This window comes from Myotis daubentonii, chromosome X, assembly GCF_963259705.1.
Source record: "Myotis daubentonii chromosome X, mMyoDau2.1, whole genome shotgun sequence".
Lineage (NCBI taxonomy): Eukaryota > Metazoa > Chordata > Mammalia > Chiroptera > Vespertilionidae > Myotis > Myotis daubentonii.
In genome coordinates, this window is record NC_081861.1 from 117,065,563 (window position 1) to 117,093,545 (window position 27,983).

Below are 27,983 nucleotides of genomic sequence, written 5' to 3' on the forward strand. Positions count from 1 at the left end.
GTCCGGGGTTCTCGCAGTCTGGGACTTCTTGCTCCTTACCACCCACCTGCAATGGAGGCGGGAGAGGTTCCCGCTACCGCTGCTGTGCATGCCAGCTGTGAGCCCGGCTTCTTGCTCAGTGGTGCTCCCCCTGTGAGAGTGCACTGACCCCCAGGGGGGGGCTCCTGCTTTGAGTGTCTGCCCCCTGATGGTCAGTGTGCATCATAGCACCTGATTGTTATGCAGTTCAGTCAACTTGCATATTAGAGTTTTATTATATAGGAGATGGAGATATATATATATATATGTGTGTATATATATATATATATATATATATATATATATATATATATATATATATATATCCATCCATCCTAAGGAATACATATAAAAGTTTTAGAGTTGGCTTGGTCAGAGTAGCTCAGTTACTTAAGTGTTGTCTCATGCACCAAAAGGTTACTGGTTCCATTCCTGGTCACATACCTGGGTTGGGTTTGATCCCCAGTCAGGGAGCATGCAGGAGACTCTCTCTCTCTCTCTCTCTGGATTAATAAATAAATAAAAATAAATAAAAATATTAAAATTAATAAATTAATTCAGCAAATTAGCAGGATGCAAAGTCAAAATATAAAAATCTCTTGTTTTTTCTATATACTAGCAATGATAAATCTGAAAAAATAAATTTCAGAAACTATTTTCTTTGCAATGGGATAAAAAAAATAAAATACTTAGGAATAGGAGAAATGCAAGACTTGTACACTAACAACTACAAAGCACTGCTGAAAGAAATTTTAAAAATCTAAATAAATGGGAAAATATCCCATGGGACCCAGATCAAAATATTTAATATTATTACAATAGCAAAATCCCCAAATTGATCTATAGATTATGCACAGTTCTTACCAAAATCCTAACTGGCTTTTCTACTAAAATGCAAGGGACAAAATATAGCCTAAACAACCTTGAAAAAAGAACAAATTTTGAAGACTCAGAATTCCACATTTCAAAACTTAATGCTAAGCTGCATTCATTAAGACAGTGTGGTAATGACATGAAGATAGACATATAGAAAAATAAAATACAATTGGTAGTCCAGAACTAAATCCTTACATTTACGTTAAATTGATTTTAAAAAGAGTATCAAAACAATTCAGTAGGAAAAGAATGGTCTTCAAAATCTCATGCTTGGATAATTGAATATCCACATACAAAATAATGAAATTTCACCCCACCTAACACCATACACAAAACTTAACTAAAACATGGTTTATAAAGCTAAATATAAGAACTAACACTTAAATTTCTTAAATTCTGGCATTCTCTTCAATTCTTATAAGACAAAACAGGAGTACATTGAGGAAGGCAATGTTTTTTAGCTATGACTCCACAAGAAAAGGTGACAAAAGGAAAAGTACATAAAGTGAACTTCACCAAAATTTAAAAATTTAGTGATGCAGGCAATATCATAATGAAAGTGAAAAGGCAAGCCCAGAATGGGGAAATATTGCAAAGGATTCACCTGATAAGGGACTTATATCCAGAATATATAAAGAACTCCTATAGTTCAACAGAAACAAAGATAAACAACTCAATTACAAACAGGAAAGTATTTTAACAGACATTTCTGCAAAGAAGATGTACAAATGGCCAATGAGCAAATGAAAATATGGTCAACATCATTAGTCATTTGGAAAATACAAATAAAAACCACAATGAGATACCACTTTATACTCACACTAGGATTGTTAAAATTTTTAAAAAGACAAGGATGTTGAATAATTGTAGCCCTCATACATTGCTGATGGGAATGTAAAATTGTGCAACCACTTTGGAATAAAGTTTGGCAGTTATGGAAATATTAAACAAGGAATCTATATATATAAAAGCCTAAGCGACCATTATGATGGAATGACTGGAATGACTGGAACAACTGGTTTCTATGATGCACAGTCACCACCAGGGGTCAGAGGCTCAATGCAGAAGTTGCCCCCAGCCTGAAGGCCCTGATCACTGATGGGGCCTGCTGGCCAACCTCCCGGTTCTTCCCCCCAATTGGCAGACCCCAAAGTGACTGGGGGCCTTGCCGGGGTCCAACCCCAGCAGGTCCAGGGGTTCCCAAAGGGGGGGGCCTGGCCCCCCAGCTGGGATGGGGAACCAGAGGTGGGTGGTGGCAGATGTGGCCCGTTTCCCAGGGTGCCGAGGGCCAGCTCCCTCCTTGGGGCTGGCAGCCAACCTCCTGTGTCCCTCCACCTGGACATCCCCCTGGCCGGCAGGCTCTGATCGGCCCACTTTCCGCCTGCCATGGTGGTGGTTGGCCCCTCCCCCCTCGGTGGTGGTTGGCTCCTCCTGCCGGTCAACCTCTCAGTCCCTCCCCCTGGCCAGCAGTTCCTGATTAGGTCTGGGCCCCGGGCTGGGACGGGGAACTGGGGGTGGGTGGCAGCATGCAGGCAGTGAGGGAAGGAGGAGATGGGGAGGCATGGAGGCAGGAAACCTGATTGGCCCTGATCACCGGCAAGGCCTAGGGACCCCACCCATGCACGAATTTCATGCACCAGGCCTCTAGTTACTATATAAAATCAAAATTCCACACTCAAGAGAAATGAAAACGTAAGTCCACACAAAACCTTTATATGGATGTTTGTGGCAGCATTATTTATAATAAAAAGTATAAAACAACTCAAATGTCTTCAAGTAATGAATGGGTTAAAAAATGTAGTATATCCAATAATGGAATATTATTTAGCAATAACAATGAATAAAGTACTGTTATAACATGGGTTAACTGCAAAAGCATTATGCTGAATAAAAGCAGTCAGTCACAAAAGACCACATATTTTATTAATGCATTTATATTCACACTAAGTACAAGCTGGGGGAAGGAGAGAATGGACAATGGAAAGTGACTGATAGTGGGTATGAGGTTTCTCTTGAGGATGAAGAAAATGTTCCAAAATTCTATTGGAGTAATGGCTTCACCAGTATAAGAAAATACTAAAAACCACTAAATTATATACTTTAAATGGGTGAATTTTACAGTATGTAAATTATATTTTAATGAAGTTTCATTGAAAAAGTATATGCGCATGTCATTAAGACTACAGATGTTTTCTTGTTTCTTCAAATTTAAAAACTGCTTTAGAAACATCGTTTCTAAACATTTATTAGCAGAAAAATCTATTTTTAATGTGTCATTATACTAGCTTATTCTATCCCTGACTCTGGTTCCAAAATATCTGGAGATTGTAGAATTGCCAACTCTATGAGACAGGGTCAGACCTGAGTAGATAGGCTAAATTATGCCACAGTAACAAGCAATCACTAAATCTAGAGACCTAACACAAATTTGTATTTTAGTGATGTCGCATGTCCCTTGTAGATTCACAAGGACCATGCCTGATGACAGCTGCATCTTAATACATAATTTCATGATCCGAGAAGGAGGGAACATAGTGGATAAATGCCATTAGCTCACGTGTGTGTGTGTGTGTGTGTGTGTGTGTGTGTGTGTGTGTGTGTATATATATATATATATATATATATATATATATATATATATATATATTCTTTTTAAAAATATATTTTTTGATTTTAGGGATAAAGGGAGAGGGAGAGATAGGAACATCAATGATGAGAGAGAATCATTGATCGGCTGCTTCCTGCACACCCCCTACTAGGGACAGAGCCTGCAACCCAGAATCCAACCATGACCTCAAACACTGAGCCACACCGGCTGGACACCATTAGCTCTAAACCTTCTCCCTAGAAGTGACAAGTAGCTAAAAATAAGTTCCATTGCCTTTGCTGATTCAATGGGGCACAGATGTATAATCCTCTGGCATGAAAAGGCACTGAATATTTGTGAACAATAATGCACTCTACCACAGTAGGTTTATGGGATCTAAAAATGAGTGCAGAAAATGCCACTTTCTGGGGAATCTGTCCTCTGGCATTCTCTCTGGAGTCATTTCCACCCAACCATGTCCATGCCCTCTCTACCAAATTTCTCTTAGATGCCTGAGGTAGCTGGATGATCTGTTAATTACAACACTTCTTATGCCTTTTAATAAACTCAGCAAATTAACATGAGAGCCCAGATAAAGAGAATGCTTTCCAAAATGTCATAATGAAATTAAGGTAATGAAGCACTTGGAGACCTTTCTTCCCTTTTTTCTGTACAAAACTTATTCTAAAGAAGCTGGAAGAGAAATGGGGCCTGAAAGTAAAGAGGGGAAAATAAATTGTATGCCATTAGTTTAATTATAAAAATTCATTACATGAAGCCATGTAAGACAGAAAATAATGGAACTCTAATGGGTTGGCCGATAACACATTTACTAGCCTGCTCTCAGCTTGTAGTCATTGTTGAAAGGACAAAAAAGTAACAACTTTAGTATGTAGTCCTCAAGCTATTGAAAAGATTAATCATTTCCAGTAGCCTGGAAAATGAGTGCCATTTTTTTAAATAGTATCCCCTGTATAGAGTGTTACCTTCTGAAACAGAGTTGTTTGGTAATGTCAGAGGTTTAATAGATGAGTCTCCAAGTTAATGGTGAGAGGATTTATTTTTGAAATAGTTTCCTTACAGATATTTTAATGTTTCTATTATAAATCCATAATAAGGTTTTATAGGTCATTTTAATTCACACAGGCAAGAAAGAAATTGTTTCTTTTTCCCCAATAAAGATTTATAGAACATTAATTCATACTTAGAAGTAAATTGTTTAGTGATTTTTTAATAAACCAAATATGTATTATTTTCTGCTGTCTTTGGAAATGTCTTACTTTTTTATACACAGTAATTTTCATCTTGCTGTACTCATCAAGGAGATTATTTTCTGTTCTTCAAAGTTCAATTATAATAAACCCAATACCTTTCCTTAAATTCTTTATATGAAAGCATATCTTCTTTAACTAGATTGAACCCTAAATATTGGAGTCAAGAAACCTGCATTTTTGCAATGCCTCTTTCACTGACTAGGATGTTATCTTCAACAAGTCACTTAACCCTTCAGAGTTTTTCTGTTCTCATATGGGCAATTATCGGATTGGGTAAAAGGAAAGGAGATAACAAAAGATGAAAGTGATTGTGTGGGTAAGGGTCATATATTTGAGGGCCATGTAATCCAAGAAGAGAAGTTTGAACTTTGTCTTGTAGGTAATAGACATTGAAAGGTTTTACAGAGAAGTAATGTGTTTCTACTCGCATTGCAAAAAGATCTCTTGAGCAGATGTCTGTGTTTGGAAGAACTGGTTTGAGAGGAGAGGGAGGGAACCAATAAAAAGGCTATTGCAGAGTCCAAGCAAGAGATGATGAGGGATTAACTAAAGGCACTGGCAATGAGGGCGGAAGATTTGGATATAAGGGAAAATTATGATGCAATCTCGCTATGAGTATGCTCCCTCCTTCCTCCTCCATTTGAGGATTAACTTAAACTGCAGAGGAAGAAGATTGGCCTAGAGACAGAACCTTGGGGGAACACCAGCATTTAAGGGACAGGCAGAAAAAGAAAAACTTTAAACATAATATAGCATAGAGGATATCCAAAGAGAGGGGGCCAAGAAAGGCTAGTGCCTCAAGAAGAGCATCGTAGTCAATAGCACCAGTTGCTGCAAATAAATCATGTAAATAAGAACCTATAACTTTCCACAGACATTGTCCATTGGTGACCGAATCAGTTAACTATTTTAACAAAAATGCTGCATAACGAACAATTTCAAACTTAGAAGTAAATTGTTTAGTGATTTTTTAAATAAACCAAATGTGTATTATTTTCTGCTGGGGTGGCATTGCTTCAGTGTGCAGGTTGATTGGGGTGGTTCTTCTCCACTCATCCTTCTCCAAGGATAAGCAGGCTAGCTCAGGGCATTTTTGTTCCCTGGTGATGGTAGAAGTAATAAAAGGACTAGCTCCACTGCAGGAGCACATTTCAAACCTTTGCTTGTGTCTCTTCTATTAACATCTCATTAGGATTAGGCAAAGCAAGACATATGGCTAAATTCATTGTCAAGGGCAGGGAAGGTAAGTGCTTTTTGTAGCAGGAAATTCAAAGCTACATCGCAAAGGGCATGGATACAGGGTGGGGTAAAGAATTGAGGCTAATAGTCCAATTTGTTATGGTGGCTTCTGTCAGAACAGTTTACGTGGATGGCAATGGCAGAACCTGATCTTGATGAATTATAGAGTACCAAGTATGTAATCAAGTTGAAGTAATGAGTGAATAGTTGCCTTCTAAGGAACATAACTATGAAGGGAAAGAAAATTATAGAGCAGATTTTTTGTTTTTGTTTAATGATGGGGGAGAGATTGTGTTTAAAGGCTATGGAGAAAGACCTTGCAAAGAGACTAGAGGTTGAAAAGACACAGAGCAGTAGTACATGGAGGAGAGGATCCAGAATACATGAGTTTCCAGATGTAAGTATCAGCTTCCCATAGCACAAGAGTCACTTCTTCCTCTGAAACTGGAGAGAAGTTTGCAAGATGTAAAGTGTGATATTTTGCAAAATTTATGCTTTGTGCTTTATGAAACTGAGGCACAGAGGATAATTAACTTTCCCTTTTGTAACATAACTAGTATGTTAAATTTCTCCTGTGTAATTGTACGTCTGGTCATTTGCTGTGAGATTTCCTTCAGTTTGTATCATCAGGATCCGTCTAGAAACCATACTAGATATTTCAAACAGAGGGAATTCAATACAGAGGACTGGTTCCTTGGCTAATGAAGGAGTTGAGAAACCCAGTAGGAGACAGAGAGGCAACCTGGAATTTAGCAACATCAGGAAGCTGTTACACCTTAAGCGCTGGAGGACCAATAAGTGTTACCAAAACCCAGAACCCAGAACCATCTGGTGCTAACTTGCCCACTTTGTTCAGGCTGCACAGAAGATATTGAAACTACAGAGGGAGGGCCTGTCCAGTGGGAAATGGAGACACAAAGAACACATGGCCCACATAGAAACAGGGGGAGATACACTAGTTTCACTTTCCTCATGTTCTTTCATTTCACACCAGGGCCTCTCACCTGCCAAATCCAGCTACAAGCCAGCTAGCAAGAAATCCTGGGAAACTCCGATCCCTTAAGTGGTTTAGTCCATCTGCAGTACCAAGTAGAGTAGGAGATGGGCAGAGAATGGGCCTAAGAGCAAATATGTTCTTAGCTATTAGCTCGCAGAGCTAAGTATTTTTTATGAATCTCTTAGTCAATGTATACAAAGAGATAGACCCCCAATATGTAGAGTTTTTGTCCATAAATATATTATTATACTGTTTTATAATTTTCCAAGCAATTTGATTTTGACCTCATGGCAAACCTAAGGCATAAGCAGAATAAGTAGCCCCGTCCTGTTTTGCAGACAACAAAACTGGAACTTAAAATGCTATTAAGCCCTAGCTGGTCCAGAGCATCAGCCTCTGGACTGAAGGGTCCCAGGTTTGATACTGGTCAAGCGGACATGCCTGGGTTGCAGGCTCAATCCTTGGTAGGGGGCATGCAGGAGGTGGTCGATCGATGATTCTCTCTCTTATTGATGTTTTTATATCTCTGTCCCTCTCCCTTCCTCTCTGATATAATTAAAAATATATTTTAAAAATAAATAATAAATAAATAAAACTCTTTTTGCTTTCGTAGCAAAAGTTAGTGTGGTATTGGCTTTAGCTGATCAGTATTCATTTGGTTATCTGGGTCTATTTACTACATACAATAAATGTAATTTTGTTTGATGTTAGAATAAGATGTTCTAGTTAACTGAGAAATGCAGGATTTTATATAGATTTTATATTTTCAAGGAACAGGAGCCCACCCAAAGATACTGAAACTATGCTAAAAGCACTAGTATTTGATTTTTATTACTATATAAATATCATCTATATATTTAAAAGCCTAAGTGACCGAACAACGGGTTGACCTGTCGCTATGATGCCCACTGACAACCAGGTGTCAGACGCTCAATGCAGGAGCTGCCCCCTGGTGATCAGTGCCCTCCCACAGCAGGAGTGCCATTCAGCTGACTGATGGGTGCCAGATGCCAGGCTCACAGCTGGTAAGCACAACTGAGGCAGCACGAGCCACTCCCACCTCCACAGCAGCGCTACCAAGCACAGCTATTGAGCAGCAGCAGTGGCAGGCACAGCGGGGGGAGAAGGGGATGAGCGGGAGCGATGAGGCTCCCAGCCCAGGCTCGGGCTCTTCCCTGGCCACCTGTCACTTCACACGGTACTACATCCGTCGGGGGGGATGTCGGACTGCCGGTTTTGGCCTAATCCACCCCCCCACCACCACCATGCACCGGGCCTCTAGTAGTAACATAAAAGAACAATTATTAAAACAAATGATTACTTTTCAGAATCATTACTTTTCAATTTCCTCTGTTGCCCTTCTTGCTCATGAGTATTCATTCTTACAGATTTAAGAAATACAGTTCCGATAGAAGTTATATTCTGTCTTTTACTTATGATTTCTGTACACATTTATTGCAGAGGAGACCTCTGGGTTGATGTGTTATGTCATTATTTTAGTTAATAAAGATTTTTAGTCCTACAATGTATTTATCTTTCTTCTTTTAATATTTGATTAGGGCAAAATACCAAAAGTGAGATTACTGGGTAAATGGAAGTAAGGGTTTGTATGTCACTTGATATCTATTGCCTAATTGCCCTAATACATACTCTTCCCAGCAGTAGTTCATGAATGTGCTTATTTTACCAGTCTTTCTAGCTTTGAATTTTATTTTTTATTAATTTAATTGGTGTAAAATTGTGCCATCTTGATTCAATATTCTGTTGGGTTTTTTTTTAAGTTAATTTTTTTTTAGTGTTTATAGTGAAAAGGATTTTCTTAGTGGATTGGGGCAGAGAGAAGGTTACTCCATAGGCAGAGCAGCCCTCCCTCATGGAGTTTACTTCTTTTATTGGGGCTCATTTAATGGAGGTGGAGGGCATTCAATAAGTGGGGGAGAATATTCAGGGTTTTTTTCCTGGGAAAGGGATGAAGACTTCTCCGAAGAGCCTAGGCAGATGTTTTGTCTTTATTTGGGCTTTCCATTTCAGATCATGGCAGCACTGGGTTGTGTTGTTTAGTATGCTAATGTATTCCAATGAGCATATAATGATGCTAGGGTTACTGCAAGGTGAACTTAGTTGCCATGTTGGATCCAGCTGGTCTTCTGCTGGTTCTAAGCCATAAATCTGTTGGGGTTTGGTCTTTTTCTTTCTTTATAAAAACTCTTTTTCTTTCTCTTGTTTGAATTACCTGTTCCTATACCTTTGTTTATTTATCAATGGCTTAACCCAGCGTGTAGGGTTTGATAAAACTGTTTTAGCAATTTAATATTACCTTAATGCTTAAAGGCCTTCTCCATGCACTTGCCCCAATGCTTAATATAAATTTTGGGTTAATATGCTTCCAGATAAACTATTTGTTGGTCTATTGGTCTATTTTTTCTTTGATGTATGATATTCCAAGTGATGAAATACATAGTTTGATAATACTAAATTGCCAAAGGAAACATAGGTCATTTGGTTTTAAAAGATTCTTATATTTGCAATTTTATTCTAATTTTAAAGTAGAATATTTTAAAAGTATTATTAGTACACTGATCCTTCAAAAAGTTCATAACTGGAATAACAGCATTGTTCCTTTGATGTTCAATGTTTTCAATATGCAGCTTTAGTTGAACACCAGTAGATGGCACTAATTACAAAAACAATTCAACAAGTTAATGAAGAGGGGAAGAAATACATGAAGTATTTTTTTGTGTTCAAAGTTGGTATACATCACATATTCAACAATTATATGGGAGCTTATTTTTATAGTTTTTTCTCTCCTCTGATAAAAACAAGTAAGATCAGTTTATTTCCAATTAATTACTACTAAATCGAAATACCTGATACTGGTTCTTACTCAACATGCTGCATTTGAAAAGTTTTGTCATGGAAAATGAGTTAGACTAAAAATGGGAAAGACTAAACCACATAATAGGTAAAAAAAAGCAGTCATGTAGACATATTCTGACTTGAGGATTCAGAAACTACTTAAAAAGCATTTTAAAATTTAATCTTTATACACATTTGTACTAGTTTTTTTCATTTTGTAATTAAATTTATTGGGATCACATTGGTTAATAAAATTATATAGGTTGCAGGTGTACAATTTTATATATACAATGGAATACTACTCAACCATAAGAAAAGATGAAATATTGCCATTCACAACAACATGGATGGATCTTGAGAATATCATGCTAAGCGAAATAATCAGACAGAAAAAGTCAAGAGCCATATTATTTCACTCATATGTGGAATAGAAAACTAAAATCAATAAATGAACAAACAAGAAAAACAAGCAAAAACGTATAGCTACAACAACAGTATAGTGGTTACCAGAGGGAAGCCAGTAGTGGGGATGAGGTTAGTAAAGGGGTGAAAGGAGTCAAATATATGGTGATGGAAGATTTGACTTTGGGTGGTGGACACACAATGCCATATGCAAATGATGTATCTCAGGTTATTTTCATTTTATAACAAGCATATGTTATAAACCTGAAAAACAAAGTGAGTAATTTTTAGGAAGACAAAAAAGAAACTCCAATTAGAAAATTCAGAGAAAGCTGACATCCATTCTCTTTCCCATATGTATCTATAGCAGCTGGCCAAAGACCTCCGCCAGTGGAAGATAAATGTAGATGTGGCCAATGACTTGGCACTGAAACTTCTCCGGGATTATTCTGAAGATGATACCAGAAAAGTACACATAATTACAGAGAACATCAATGCCTCTTGGGCAAGCATTCAGAAAAGGTATGAATTACTTTATTTCTAAAACTATTGTTGGCTATAATGATGGCGTGGTGACACTGGGTGGACAAGGCAGATTTGTTTTCCCAATCTTGCTAAACCAGGCTTGGGAGAAACCAAGATGACAAATCTAATGAAATTTACAGGTTTGCCTAAGTCCTCTTATTTTAAAGATGAGGGACCTGGTGAAATTACATGATTTTCCTAAGAGATTACACAAAACAAAAATAGTGATTTATAGCTAAAATAACCATTTATCAATCTGCTTTGAGACTCTACCCAAAGAAATATCATTCTATTCCATCATCCTGCCCCAACCTTAATCTGATAAGGAAGTCACTTTGGAATTATAACTCTTCATAGTGCCATTATTGTATCTCACTCCACACAGACAATGGGAAAATCTGTGTAGTATAACATGACTCATAACTTTATTTCTCATTTTATATATTTGGAAATTAACAGCTCTTAGAGACATTATCTCCTCAAACTAGGTCCTGTCTCTTTATGCACTCTCTTAATGCCTTGTATTTTTCTTTCATTAACATTTATCCTAATTATAGATAAAAACATGAATTATGTAACTAATTTTTAATGTTTGTTCTTCACATTAGTCTAAACTCCCTAAGGATATAGGCTATCTTCTTTATTTGACAGCTCCTGAACCAGGTAATATAATAGGGTACCGGTAAATATTTGTTGAATGATGACTCTCTTTGCATAATGAAGCACTACCTTGTTCATGCTATGATAACTTAAGGATTATTGGGTACTCATTTTTACTTCTGTCAAAAAACAGAGGCAAAAATAGTACCCATACAATGATGAGGAAGACCAGTACAGTGAAAGATAACTGAGTTCCAGATGATGACATAAATTACTGAAGAAGTCAGTTTGGTGGCCTTTCATAAGAAGAAAAGGCCACCATCGAGAAAATAAAAACTGAAAAACAAAACAGATTTTGACCTAAGAGCAGAAACTTAGGAGTAATGACCTATTAATATATGGAAATTAAGAGACCAAATAAACCTTGAAATTGAGTTAGAGATTGAAGAGTGAAAACTACTGTGAAAATGGCTTAAAACTGGTGACTCTGGGCAAATAGAGCAGCTCTAGTCCTGAATTCCAGATGGTGTTCGGATGACCAGGGAAAAGAAGATTCAACCTGAAGGGAAGAGAGGGCCTCCTCTCAGTGGCAAGGTTTAGACTTGCTGTTCCCAATACAGACCAGGTACCTGTTTGTTCAATTAAACAAGGGCCTAGTATGCTCAGGAAGACTTATTAATTGCAATTGATTAGTATCCCAAAGTCAATAGTTAGATCTCAATGGGAAATACCTGCTTTTCAAAGAAAAGCATCTTTAGAAAAAAAATTAAGATCAAAAATTAATTTGGTGGATTTAGAGAATGTAAACTAAGAAGGGACAAAAAGTAACGCTTGTCCATGGCACAAAACCAGGGCTTCAGGGAAGGTCTATCACATTGACCCACTCTTTCTGGCAGACGGCTCTCTCCAAATCCTCATGCTCTTTGGATCTCCAAGTACCTCTCTCAGTTCTTTTGATCACTTTTTAAGATTTCTGGATTCCTCAGAGGAAGAGCTTCCAGTATATATATATATATATTTTTTTTAACTTGGTCCCTATAAAGTCACCACTTAAGTATATGATTATTTTTCTAATGGGTAAAAATGGGTAAAGTAAAACAGAATGTTAGAAGACAAATTACATTTTTCACTGGTCCATACAGAATCCACGATTTGCCAAGTTAATTTTGACTCATGCCTCCAAAGGCATTTCCTATTCCTTTCTCTCATATGCTCTGAAAATTCATCCACTTGTGTAGTTTCAGTCTGCTTATGACTGCCCATTTATACCATCTGCAGCTGAGAATGATCTTTTGAGTTTTAGGCCTGCATATCCTACTGGTTTCTTCCAGTTTAATGTCCCTCAGAAACTTCAAACCAAATAGACCCAAAGCTGAACTCACCTTTGCCCTCTTACAATCTTTGTCTCCAAATGCCACTTACTTCTCTGCCAATAACCCCTCCTCAGTGAACATCACCACAACCCATTCAGTTATCCAAATCAGAAGTTCATGCTTAACTTTTTCTTCATAACCCCAATAGCTAAGTGATTACAAAGCTATTTGCTGCCTAAATAGCTTTCAAATTGAGTCCCTTCTCTTCATCCCTATTCCTTGACTGTTATGTCTTACCTGAATGACATCGTTCACCTAACTGGTTTCCCTCCTTCTAGTCTTCCTACCTCCCATCCATTCTCTACATCAAGCATGTCAAACTCGCAACCCGCATGTGGCCCACAACAATATTTTTGTGGCCCGGCCAATATAAAGGTATGTAAGAAACATTTTAGTAAAAATTTCATAACTTAATTTTTATAATATCCTGTTATAATTATTAATAACAAACTACACCATTCACTAATGACTGACTACTAGAATCATGTTGCATTCATTTCCCTTACGCACCTTATGTGCAGACGCACCATTTCTCTCACTAATACTAGCAGCAAATATTTTAGCAGCTGATTGCCATGTCATTAGTCTTGTACTGACTGGTTTGGTGTGCGCAACAGGAAATATTTCGCTTTTGGAGAACAAGAAAAATAGGTTTATTTGCATTACGCTTATTAATTTGTGCAGTTATTCAGTGTCTGGTAAGTTAATGCTCAAGAAAAAAAATATTAATTTATATTAAAATGTTCTATTATTTTATGTTAACGATTGCTCATTTATTTCAGCCCTTTGTATTCAGCATGTCTCTATCAAAATAAACCTACCTTTCTAGGAAAATTGAAGCTTTTGGGTATTTTGCACCCACATAAACTTAAACCTTGTTTACTTGGCCTATGTTAGCCTTTGAGTTTGACATGCTTACTCTACATAGGATGCAGGATTATCTTTCTAAATATTATTATATTCATGTTGCTCATCATCCTCCCACTTTTAAAGCCTCTAATGGCTTATCCATTATTATTTGAAGACAGTACACACTCATTTAAAACTGCAGCCTAATTTTCTGCTCTCCCTCCATTTGTCGTTCCCTATCCTGATACAATTAAGTAACATAGAGCTATTTTCATTTCCTCATAGCCATGTTTTGTCTTCTCAATTACCTAATAACCAGATCTCAATGTAAATGCCAATTCCTCCAGGAAGTCTTCCCTGACTACCATGCTTTAGGGTTGGCTATTTAAATATGATTATTTAAATGTGAAATCATTATAATAAAACTAAAATGCCCTTTGGGCCCCTTGTTGTAGTGCTTATCTCACTATACTGGAGTTAAGTATTTGCTGGTCTCAGTCTCCTATGAGAATGTTGGCTCTGTGAGAGTATGCACAATGGCTGATTATCCATCATCTTGCCTAGCACTTAGCTTGGCATATAGTAAATACCACCCCCCCCCAAAAAAAAAACACAACACATTTTTTAATTAAATAGGTAAATGAGAAGAAAAAAAAAACTAACTGCAGTGTTTTGGTATGCCAGTAACTCAACACAGAAGAAAACTATATACATTAGGATGGCCTCCAGTTTCAACTAACAAAAAACACAAGTTCAATAGTTTGCCTAATAGAGGTCTGTCTGTCTCAATGAGATGTTCAGAGATAGGCAGATGCTGATGCTCAGTTGCTCAGCAATGTCATCCCTAAAGTCTCCATGTTTTTCTTGGCATTTTCCTTAGTACATGTGCATTCCAGCAGGAAGAAGAAGGGGAAGAGGCAGTGCTTATATCAGGAAAGTGATGGCTTTCCCAGGAACTTAAGGGCCAAAACTATGTCACAAAGCCACCTCTGGTTCCCAGGAATTCAGATAGGGCCAATAGAGAACATCTGCCAAAGGGCATGAGAAGAATAAACTGATAAACTGGCATGCTGTAGCTGGACAGCATGACGTTCCCTGGAAAGAACCACTCAAAGCTTTAAGTAAATACAGCATATTCATGCATCTCGTATATGCATGTACAGTATATTTGTACAGTATATTCACATAGGATTATAACAGTAATGGGCCCTTGAGGCTTAATGGTTGTTCTGAGAGGTCATGAGAGTGTATTCCCTATTAGTTAATGATACCTTTACATTAGAAGTTCACATTCTCTGTATGCTGTGTGTGTCAACTGCACACATTAAACTTGACTATAGCTTCTTTTATTTTACATTCTTACAGATCTCATACTAGATAGATGAAGAACAAGAAAACTCTTTATGTGATCTTTTGCATTTTGACCTTTTTATTCCAATATCTTGCCCAGCTAAACCCAGAAGTGAAGTAATATCCTCTTCCTCTAGATTTGTGCTGTACAGTAGGGTAGCCACTAGCCACAGGTGGCTATTTAAATGTAAATTCATGATAATAAAACTTAAAATTTATTTTCTCCACCTCATCAGCCAACTAGCAAGTGCTCAAGAGTCACATGTTGGACAGTGCAAAGTAGGTTTCCATCATCAGAGAAAATTGTGGATAGTCCTGCTCTGGATCACCTTTGTCCACATTCACCTATGCCATTTAGGGCGCGTAACAAATACTATATTCATTCAAGAGGAGTTTTTGCCAAATTTTATAAATAAAAACTGTTTTCTAACAAAGCTGTTCACATTATTCTGTTTCCTTGTTTCTACCTTATTTCTTCTATTTATCCATTTTCTAGAGTTGGTATTTAAAGCTTCAAAAACTATAACTATTACAGGATGTAAACACTTTCACTTTTTTATGAACTCTGTAAACATAATTTTTAAAAGAGATTATTTATATTGATATTCAGGTTATGAAGAAAACATCTCATATGTTTGAAAGTATCTATAATCAAGGCTTTTTAGGTAGAAGGGACTCTGTTGAAATCATTCTGATTACATTATTTCTCACAGTTCAATTAATATATATATATTATTGATGTCAGAGAGGAACAGAGAGAGAGAAAGAGTTAGAAACATCAATGATGAGAATCATTGATCAGCTGCCTCCTGCACGCCCCCCCCCCCTCCACTGGGGATCAAGTCTGCAACCTGGAATTGAACCATGACCTCCTGGTTCATAGGTTAATGCTCAACCACTGAGCCACTCCAGCTGGGCTAACAGTTCAGTTTTTACAACTGAACACTAATAAATTGCCTAAACAAAAACTTTCAATCATATGGGTAAAACTTTTGTACATTTGAAAGCCTGTTAAAAGCAATAAGACTTCAATTCAGTTTTAAATTGTTGAATGTTAAATAAGAGATAAAGAATGTAATTGGAAAGAAATTCACTTTGATATCATATACTGTCAGGCTATAGTTTCAAGACAATCAAAAATAAAAGTCAACTAATTTTGTTTTTACATTTTAGTGTTCAACTTTATTAATCTTCAAGTTCCACACTAGCTTTGATAAGACCTTTATTTACTATTTTATATAGATAAATATAAATAGTCATGTGGGCCTAAAAGAAATTCATCTACCATCTTGTATAATAAAAGAGAAACATGCAAATTGACTGTGCCTCCACTACACTCGCAAGCCACACCCACCAGCCAATCAGGATCAAGTATGCAAATAAACCCAACCAAGATGGTGGTGGCCATGGAGCTGGAGCAAACAGGAGGCTTGGGTTGCCCCTGGCGATAGAGGAAGCCAAGCTTCCTGCCTGCCCTGGCCGGCTGTGGCCTCCGCTCAAGGCTACAAAGTTTCCATTATGGAAGACAAATAAATCCCAGATACCTGCTTCCAGCCACTGTGGCCTCCACTCAAGGATGGTCTGGGAGCCAGGGTTTCCCAGGGCCGTGGCCAGTCTACTAACAGCCATCAGCCCCTCACCCAGGCTGGCCAGGCACCACAGTGGGGATCCCCACCCTGAAGGGGGTGTGGCCAGCTTGAAAACAGCCCTCAGCCCCTCACCCAGGATGGCCACGCCCCCCAGCAGGGACCCTCACCCCATGGGGGTGTGGCCGGCTTGCAAACCACCACAGGCCCCTCACCCAGGCTGCCCCATGCCCCAAGGGAACCTCCACCCTGATCCAGGACACCTTTCAGGACAAACAAGCTGGCCCCAACCCGTGCACTAGGCCTCTATCTATACTAATAAAAGGGTAATATGCTAATTAGACTGGGAGACCTTCCAGGTGACCTTCTGGACATTATTCTGGACAAAGCCATGGTGGTGGGGCCAAGGTAGAGGCGGTTAGAGGCCATGAGGGGAGGGCAGTTGTGGGTGATCAGGCTGGTGGGGGGCGGGGCTGTTGGGGGTAAGCAGACCAGCAGGGGGGCCAGTTGGGGGTAAGAAGGTCATCAATGGGGGTCAGTTGGAGGTGATCAGGACGGTGGAGGGGGGCAGTTTGGAGTGAGCAGGCCAGCAGGGGGGCAGTTGGGGGCGAGCAGGCCAGTGGGGAGGGGAGGTGGGGGCTAACAGGCAAGCAGGGGGGGCAGTTGAGGGTGATCAGGCTGGCAGGGAGCAGTTGGGGTCGAGCAGGCCGGCAGGCAGAGTGGTTAAGGACAATCAGACAGGCAGGCAGGCAGGTGAGTGGTTAGGAGCCAGCAGTCCCAGATTGCGAGAGGGATGTCTGACTGCCGGTTTAGGCCCGATCCCTGTAAACTGGCAGTAGGACATCCTTCGAGGGGTCCCAGATTGGAGAGGGTGCAGGCCAGGCTTAGGAACATCCCCTCCCCAGTGCATGAATTTCGTGCACTGGGCCATTAGTTCATGAATAAAAGACCAAGTTGTTTTTTAATTAAATTCGATAGTTTAACAATGCAGATCAGAACATAGATCATCACTGTGACCTATGTAGGAAAATATTTTGTTTTAACAATACAGATCAGAACATAGATCATTGCTGTGAGTTGTGTAGGAAAATATTTTGTTTTAACAATACAGATCAGAACATAGATCATTGCTGTGAGTTGTGTAGGAAAATATTTTCTTTTCTTGATCCTATTCCTTAACACATAAAGACAGAAATGTAGGCCTCTGCAACTTCATCTCTTGCTCTTCAATCTCTGTGAACAGATATGAATTGGTGGATAAGATAATATTAGATGTGATATTACAAATTATTGTGAGAAGCCTCTGAGGATTAGATTTCAAAGACTGCCAGCTGGCTGATGACTTTATGATGACACTGTTATGAGATTTCATTTTCTTATTTCTATTCCAGGATCACTCTTTAAACAAGAAATGAGCATTAACTCTGAGTTGTCTGTCTGTTGCTATTTGAGGGTTTCTATAACTACCAATCATCAAGGAGCAAACTGATCAAGTAGAGGGCTGGTCCTAGTGTCAGAGGTTTCAACATGGCTGAACGTTCCTTACAAAAGCTCCCAGATATCTGAACAACCTCTCTAGGTTTTTAGAAAGATATAGTGTGTATGTGTGAACATGCACACATATGTACATGCATGCATGTACATACATAAAAATAAACGAGTGTTTAAATAATATCTCAGTAGTCTCCTGTCCTTCCTAATAATTCATTTCAATTTTAATAATACAATTAATATTTGATAAACTGAAAAATTACCACCTATGTTTTCCATTTTGGCAATGGTGAAGGCACTTCTTGCTTCTCTATTTTTATGTCCTTTCTCTTTTACTTTCAAGAAACAAGAAAAGGAAAGGGGAGAAAACTCTGGATCTCTATTATGTGTGCAGCAAAGAGCTACTTTAGCTGGACACTGAATCTCTTTCACATCCTCCAACATATTCTTTTAGAAAACGCTGTGCTGTCTTTCTCAGGAATCTCCCATTTCTTGCCTAGCACATAGAAGAACTCAGTATATGTCATCTGTCCTAAACATCCTAAGAATTCATTCACTCACCCAGTAAATGTTAAATGTTTCAGTGCTTGGTTATCTGCTATGTAGGTTCAGTTCTTGGTTGTAGGTATACCGTGGTGAAAATCCCTACCCTCATGAAGCTTATATTCTTGGAAGAATAAAGTGGGAGACAGACATTAACAAATAAAAAAGTGAATATATGACATGTCAGGTCATAAGAAAGAGGGGAAGGAGTTGATGTAGCAAGAGCGACAGAGAGACAGGAGAGAGAGAGAGAGAGAGAGAGAGAGAGAGAGAGAGAGAGAGAAGTGAGAGAGAAAAGCGATTTTTTCAATATGGTAGTAAAGAAAAGTCTCACTGAAAAGGTTACATTTCAGCAAAGCCTAAAGAACCTGAGGGTATGAGTCATGTTAACTGAAGGAAGAACAGTCTCAGAGGGTCCTTATAAGTGAAAATGCCCTGACGCAGGAATATGCTTGGCAAGTTGGAGGAACCTTAAGGAGACCAGTGTGATTGGAAAGGGGCAAGCGAACAGGAGTATAGTAGAGAATGAGTTCAGAGAGGTAGTGGACTCTAATTACATTTTGCCATTTAGGCCCCTATAAGGACTTTTGTTTTTCCTCTGAATGAGGTGGGAGTCATTGGAAAGTTTTGAGCAGAGGAATGGCATGCTTTGACTTACCTGGCCCCTCTGTCATAATAGACTGAAGGGAAGCAGTAAAACCATTAGGGGACTATTGTCATCATTCAGTCGGGGCGTGTACAGGAGGCAACCAATCAATGTATCACTCTCACCTCTCTCTCTCTCTCTCTCTCTCTCTCTCTCTCTCTCTCTCTCTCTCTCTCTCTCTCTCCCACACACACACACACCCTCTCTCCATCCCTCCACCCTACCTACCTACCTAAAATAAAATTTTAACAAACAAATAACTTCGATATATTCTAGGGAAGAAAAGCAAATAGTATCACAGATTTTTGAATGCCATAAAAAACTCAGTCAGTTTGTTTATTTAGCAGAGGGACAGACATGTGAACTTCATTAAAGAGTCTAAAACTCTAGACACAAATACTATCCTTTCCCAAACATTTTTGAAGTTCCTTCCCTGGAACTACCTGGGACTATTTTATCATCATCAGAAGAGTACTATATTATTGTATTACCACACCTTGTGTTTGCTCAAAACTTGTGTTCAATAATTGCTTGTGAATTGAATAAAACAATCAGATGTTGATACTAAATAGTTTTTTATTTATTTCCAAAAATGTAAAGGATGAAGATTTGCTGCTGCCCTTAAAGCTATGTAAAAAATGCAATATGATGCTAATAGGATGTTCATTTAAAATACAACTTCTTGCCCGACCATCAAGGCTTAGCAGTTGAGTATAGACCTGTGAACCAGGAGGTCATGTATAGATTCTAGTCAGGGCACATGCCCAGGTTGTAGGTTCAATCCCCAGTCGGGGGCGGGGAGGCGTGCAGGAGGCGGCCAATCAATGATTCTCTCTCATTATTGATGTTTCTATCTCTCTCTCCTTCACCTTTTTTCTCTGAAATGAAAAAAAAAATATATATATATATATTATATATATATATATATATATATATATATATATATATATATATATATTAAATACAATAGCTTATTAAGTCAGGGACTGCTTACGATATATTTGTAGCATGTTATGATCATAAATATTAAAGCTACAAATGACCTTAAAGCTACCAACTCAAACTTCTCAATTTAGAGTAGCCTGTTTTTAATCCTCCTCAGGAAAATATACCTTCTATTCCATGTTAAGGACTAAAAGGATTTGGTAGAGCATTAAAAAATACAATCCACTAGCAATTCCTTTAGGTACACTTCTTTTGGCAGTGTGAGGAAGTTTCTTTTGGCTCTTCAAGAAAGAGTTATGAATATCGTTATAAGGCATTCACTTTTTTATACCGCTGAGACGCAATATTCACAACTGATTATGAAGCATAAGAATTCTTACCATCTTACAATAGGATAATATAATACCTGTAATGGGGATCCTTGGGGCTCTGGGCCAGGGAGTGTCTTTATCCATACAGATCTAAAAGGTTCATGGTGGTAACTGCCTGTTTCATGTTATGTCATCTCCCTTAAAGTAATCAGACTTTCTAGCTTGCAGGAATTACACGCAAAGGGAGACATCTGGAACCATACCACTGGTGATTTACTGATGTGGAAAATTACTTGGTGATGTAGACAAGTAGCCATTTTTATTCACACCTAGTCCTAGAGTTCTGACCCAGGTTCACCAGCCCCCCACAACATATACTTAGATATTTACCTATGAAAAAACTCTAACACAGACTTTTCTTCCTTCATTCATAATTTTAATATAATGGTGTCTAACATTGAAACAAATGGGAGAAAGTTTCTCTTACTTGGTTTAATTGAATAATTAATATTAACAACTGCATCTATTGTGTTATTGTTCATTTATATTTAATTTATTTTCTTTGCATAATTCTCAACAAAGACTCTAATATGGTCAATAAAATATATAAATTAGCTCTAGTCTATTTTTAGAAAGGTGATTTATTTTGACAAATGTCTAGAATCATCATTTGACTTATAATATTATTTGTCCATTTCTAATAATCATATAGTTTGGGGATCGTTCAGCCTTACTCTATTTATAATAGGGATTTATTTTTTTCCAAATCATTAATTCAATTTTGTTCTTTATTTTTAAAAAAAAATTGTGCAGGATATATGTATAAGGATTAGTAAGTTTTGTGAAAAGTAATCTTGAAATTCCATCCAGTGTGGAAGGAGCAGTTATTTGAGCAGTTCTAGGTGATGGTCAAAAGCAGTTCTTTTTGCTCCCCCTTTTACCAGTTGGGAAACCTGATACCATTCCTGGCTAATTGAAGTAAAGAGCCTGGCTCAGGTCCTTTATCATGCATGGAGCATTTTCAGTTTCTTGAGCCAAGCAGAATCTGAACTCCTGGCAGCCACTACCTACTTCCCGTCCCAAGCCTAATAGTCTTGTGTCTTCAGCCCTGCACACACCTTGTGTTTCTGTGCTATTTGTGATGCACAGAGCTATTTATCTTGTTTCTGAGTTTATATTGTGCCCTTTTTTTACTTTCTAATTTTACATTTTATATACTATTGTTCTGTGTTTAGAAGTTTCTTCTATATTTCGAAATAATTTTCCTACTATAAAGTAATACTTGTAGAAAATGTAAATTTAGAAATAATCACATGACATTTTTTAGAATTTCCTTTCATCATATTTTTGTAAATATATTTGGCCTATTTTTATTTTACTTACTCCCAATTTATTAGCTGTTGAAAACATTTTTAGAGAGGTTTTTTTTCTTTTAAAAATCCCTACCTTATTAGTAAGGTAATGTGCAGGCATTATTTTTTCAACAAAATAATATGAGGGGAAATACTTCCTGGAGGTATTTCACATGATGACTTATTAATTAGCCAGAAAAAAAAGCAATCACCTCATGCCTCCAACCAATGATTGATGCTCTGGCCATTCTACCCAGCATCAGTATTCACCCACAGAGATGAAAGCTATTTAAATTAGCCAAGAAATCAATTTCCCATTCAAAGCAGTGGTTGCATGTTGTAAGTATTTTTCTAATACTCAGCTTCACATCCCTAATATGATGCTCACTGTATCACTCTCAAGCCACAGAGCATTTAAAGTAAATAAAACAGAAACAATCCAAACATCTTTAGAAATGATTACCTCCATTGCATAGAGTTATGGCTACTCCCACAATTCCTAAGGAGTTGTGTTTTTCTTCTATATTGTGAGTATTTTTAGATCTACATAGTGAAATTGAGTTAGCTATTAAACATTAACTTTACCACAAGCTTTTTAAAAAATATATATTTAAATCAAATAAGCCCTCCATTAAAATAACCAAATACAGTTTTCATCCTGAGACAAATTAGGTGACTAATAATAATCATGAATTAATGATTATTTATAATTTTATGGGGTTTGGGTGGTGAGATATGATCTATTAATATATATTATGCAAGTAGTGCCTAAATTGTCTGTTAAAATAGAAATGCTAAAATGCCCTTTTTCTGTCTAACTATGAGGATAGCTATTGACCTCCACTTAGCACTGGTGTTGCAAACGAAAATCTGGGACTCTGAGGCCTGTCTACCTTTCATTGCTGTTTAGTGGATACATATCAACTTGGAAGGAGATTCTGGCAGCTTTTCACAATAATCTAATCTCATCTCTGTCCCTCTCAATATTTTCATCAGTGACTTGGATGAAGACTTAGATAGCATTCTTATCAAATTTGCCAATGACACAAAGCAGGGAGAAATAGCAAATACAGCAGACAAGAGTATCAGGAGCCAAAAGGATTTCAACAAATTGGAGTGGTAGGCTGTAATGTAAATATAAGGTGCTATACTTGAGTTCAAAAGAGATGTAAAATAAAAACAAAATCTGACTTAGCCTGGGCTCCCTGGGAAGAGAGAGAAGAAAACTCCCTAAGGTGGAGAGTTGCGTACAGAAGGTTTGTTGAGGTTTCCATGAAATACATTTGTAAGTATATAGGAAAGGCAGGATTGGGCAGAGAGAGAAGCTAACCCGCAATGATGACTCTGTAATGAATATAAGAGTTTATTTTTCAGCTTATTTGGGAAAGGGCTTTTGTGATAGAGCTATCCAAAGGTGGAACAGGCTGCCTTGTAAGGTTGCAGAACTATTAAAAAACAGGTTGGGTAATGCTTTGGGATAATAATTTTAAGTATCAGGTGGGCACATGACTTTAGCATCCTAATATAGTCTTTTTCTAAAGTAGTTTCATTTTCCAAATGGGGTTCTGCCAGAACTAGTTCCATTGCATCTTAATAAGTGTCAGCTCAAGAAAGGGTTCTTTGTCTCAGCCTGCATGGCTCAGTGGTTGAGTGTCAACACATGAACCAGGAGGTCATGGTTCGATTCCTGGTAAGGGCATATTCCTGGGTTGTGGGCACGATCCCCAGTGTGGGGTGTGCAGGAGGCAGCCAATCAATGATTCTCTCTAATTATTGCTGTTTATAGCTCTCTCTCCTTCTCCCTTCCTCTCTGAAATCAGTAAAAATATTTTTTTTTAAAGTAAAGGGTTCTTTGGTTTAAAAAAAGTTTAGGTGACAGGTTAAGTAAAGGTAAACAAATTTATTTTCTGTGGAATTAATGGATTTTTATTATGGTGTATACATTGTGACTAAACAAAGTATGTGTGTTTAGGAAGGGATACATACTTATATAGTATGTATCCCTTCTAAAACATGACTATGGAACCAATTTCTCAAGAAGAATCTTTCATGACACTATGGCATGTCGTCCAATAATCAGTACTTAGTAAGCATTTGTAAAATAGATAACATTGTATCTAGCCTAGATGCTGTGTGGAGCTCATTTCCCTGGGAGTTATCAAAATAGTGTTTTTAAATACCATTAGGTCAACTCTTTACTTGGGCATATGCCTATACGTTTGTCATCTAATCAAGAGAAGTTTTGTTATTCAACTTTGACATCTTTTCTAATATTCTCTTGAGGCTATTATTATAACTTCATATTCTGTTAGAAGTTTAGGGACTTTTTCTAGGAATACTGCTAAATTGATGAGAGAGAGAGAGAGAGAGAGAGAGAGAGAGAGAGAGAGAGATAGAGAAAGAGAGAGAGAGAGAGAGAGAGAGAGAGAGAGAGGAGGAAGATGATAGCAGAGAGAGGGATTGATCCTCTGGCACAGCATATTTGGGTCATACTTAATCTTTGTTTTCTTGAGACTTTCCACAATGATAATGGAGGGAAAATAATTTATAAATCACAGAAGTAATTTAGGATATCTTTAGTAAAAGTAGTCTCTATTTTTAGTAGATAACAATAAACAATAGAATCAATTATAATTGCTAGGATCTGCTAATAATTTTTTTTTCCTGAAACAAAAACTTCATTAACTCTCCTTGATACTCTATCCTTATCAGCATTTTAATAGCGTGGGACTAACTCAGATTTTTTCCCACACAAAACATATAATCCACAACCTGGTAATGCTTACATTTAGCCTAATTGTTAGGTTGTGGCTGGTGACAAAAATAATATATCCTGTCAGGTAGACAATTCTAGAAACCCAGCCAAACACTTGGCATGTGTGTGAATCAGCCTCCATATATTTCTCATGTAGAGTGGCCAACTGGCCAACCCATCTCACTTGGCAACGATTCCTGATGGATAGACCTGGTGTACTTTGAGGAGAGGCCAGGGCTTTTCAATAGAGCAGTGGAGAACCAGGGTTGAAGCTCAAAGTTCTAGCAGGGTTTTGCAGACTCCTTTGCAAACCAGTGGCTTGGGACTCCTCTTGACTACATACAAGTCCTTAATCCATAGGGTAAAGCAGGTTGCTCAGGCTGAGTTCCACTCTCCCTTGTCAAATGACAAGCAGGTGGACAGACATCTTTACAATTTGCTAAGCCATATTCTGAATGAATATAACATTTTCCAGGTCTGAGTTAACCTTTTCTGAATGCATTGCCATTTCAATATCAAAATATTCATAGCGTGGAGAGGCTGTGACTTTCCCAAGCTTAAAACCCCAGCTTTATTGTAATTGTGATGCCAAGATTTTTGCATGTAAAGAAAAGGAAGAAATTATTTTTATTTTTTCTCTTATATTTATACTAGAGGTACCATGCACAAAAATTTGTGCACTCTGGGGGGTGGGGGGGCCCCTCAGTCTGGCCTGTGCCCTCTCGCAGTCTGGAACCCCTCGGGGGATGTCCACCTGCTAGCCAGTCAGATATCCCTCTGGCAGCCCGGGAGCCCTCGGGGGATGTCCACTTGCCAGCAGGGAGCAGGCCTAAGCTGCAGTCAGACATCCTTAGCGCTGCTGAGGAGGCGGGAGAGGCTCCTGCCACCACCGCTGTGCTGGCAGCCATCAGCCTGGCTCATGGCTGAGCAGAGCTCCCCCTGTGGGAGCGCACTGACCAGCAGGGGGCGGCTCCTGCATTGAGCATCTGCCCCTGGTGGTCAGTGTGTATCATTGTGACCAGTCTTTCCCAGTCATTCTGCTGTTAGGGTCAATTTGCATATTACCCTTTTATTATATAGGATTGCAGCATCATTTTTAAGACATTAAGTTCCCTAATTTTTTAAGAATTTTCTCATGAATGGTGATCTATTATTACTTTTTAACTATATTTCAAATAGTTTTATTAGCCCCCTCCTTTTTTTTTTTTTTTTATCTTTGCCAACATCATTAAAGTGACTCGCTCCAAGAGAGCATCCAAGCAAGTACCACATTTGCTATTCTTTCTGGAAAAGCAAGTTTCCCTCCATCTTCTTTATCTGTATTTCAAAGTTTTGTCAGGTTTTGCTTTTAAAAATGAGTTGTCTGTTATTCTTACAACTCTAACTTTATGTGTTTTTTGTTCTTGTTGATTTCAAAGAGAGGAAGGGAGAGGAAGAGAGAGATAGAAACATCAATGATGAGAGAATCATTGATTGGCTGGCCCCTGCATGCCCCACACTGGGGATTGAACCCACAACCTGGGAATGTGCCCTGACTGGGAATCAAACCATGATCTCCTGGTTCAAAAGTCAATGCTCAACCACTGAGCAACACTGGCTGAAAAGTTGGTTTCAAACAGTGACAGTTATATGTGCACTAGTGTGACTACTATGTAATGAAGTAAGGTGAAAAGTCTGATACTGATGTGCATTTGCCATTTTCTAATTAACTAGAGGCCCCATGCATGAAATTCGTGCATGAGTAGGCCTTTGCAGCCCCGGCTGCCCTGGCTTCATCTGGAAGGTCATCCGATAGGTAGTCCAGATAGTCATTCCACTGTTTGGCCGTTCGGTCTATTTGCATATTATGTTTTTATTATTATAGATTGCTTCAGTAAAAATTAAGCACTCACTCTTTTCCATGTACAGCAACAGATGTTGGAAATGGTGACCACAATTCTCCTGAATATATCTTCCACTCACAAAACTAATATGCAGTTTTACTAGTTCTAACACCAAGGGTACACCAATACTTTTATTTTGATCCCATCATTTTTTCATGAAGATAAAAATAATTGCACTATGTTCTAAGTTTTAAGAGCTACTTTAAAAATATATGCTGCAGGACAAATATGATCAGGTGTGGGAAATTATGATGTTTATATTTTCAAATGAGAAACCAGAAGTGTTTTTGCTCATCAGAAACACTCAGTTTATATAGTTTATATTATGAACTAATAACTTCACGTATAGAAAAATGCCTTTCTTTTTCTAAAAGACCTCAAACCAGTTAATAAACTTAGTCCTAGAATCTGGTTATAAAATAGTTTGAATGTTATAAATAAGATATGGAAAAAGAAAAAAAAGTGGTTTATCCACAAATCATTTTTTTCTGCTGATACCATTTATTGAGGAAAGAGAGTGCATGAGTGACATGCACAGTGGTTTCTGGGGAGTACCAATAAATTCTGACTATATTTTTTGTCATCACAGCTGGGAAGTGGAAGAGCTGAGTTCAACATTAAGTTGCTTGGGGAGCCAGTGATATCCTAAGTAATCACTGTGACATTTTTTAAATTAAATTCAACAATTTGATTTACAGCAAGAAGTGAACAGATAGTCAGATCAAACTTGGAAGCACAGTCATTCTGAGTGGTATTCATCTTCCCTAGATGCACTGCCTCATCCTGTGTCAATTAAGCTTTCAGAGATGATGTTCATGGATATTTCCAAATGAAATGTCCTTGCACTGCTTTTGATGTGGTAAACTTTATTTCTTTGCACTCTTAGGACTTACAGAGCAAAATCAGGATTGGGGGAAAATTTAAGTCTCATTCTGTAGCTAGCAAAATAATTTCATAGCTACACTTATGTGAACATTAATAGCAAATCAACCAAATTGTTAAGTGATCTACTTGGGTGGGATTTTTAAGTGTTGTGCCATTATCAATGTCACTAGCATATTGAAACCAACTAAAGCAAATCAGTTGGTTAAACATTAAGGGTTATTTAAGTGACAACATCTAAATAGCATTTTTTATTTTAAAAAATCATTCCAGTAGAAGAATGAGCCAGGTGGTTTACAACTTAGTATCCATAATATAAAAAGTAAGAGTTGTCACTCAAAGGATATTTAATTGAGTTTCTTATGATTCGTGTATGCTAGAATTTGGAAAAAGCTCTCTTTGGTAATATGAGAAAATGAAATATGTGGATTTTATTATCAGAGCTCATCTCTGATTATTTTTGCTGAACTTTGCTTTGTATATTAACTTCCTGATATTCATAGCAGTGGACTCTGAAGTTTTAAAAAATGTGAATGTATACCTTTTTCTGGATAATTTTAAAGAATTTTGGCTTACAAGAGAGTTTTTTTATTTTTATAAAGGTAAAAAAAAACTCTTAAAAGATTTAATTACTCCAACAACA

General features: G+C 37.8%; 1 protein-coding gene across 5 annotated transcripts in view; it reads left to right on the forward strand.

Moving 5' to 3' along the window:
• DMD (dystrophin) overlaps positions 1-27,983 on the forward strand; it is a 2,282,236-nt gene that overhangs the window by 1,643,032 nt on the left and 611,221 nt on the right. For all 5 annotated transcript variants that reach the window (XM_059679269.1, XM_059679268.1, XM_059679270.1 and 2 more), the window contains one exon: positions 10,617-10,771. In XM_059679269.1, coding sequence (XP_059535252.1) covers positions 10,617-10,771 — 155 coding nt within the window. The remainder of the gene's footprint in view (positions 1-10,616; positions 10,772-27,983) is intronic.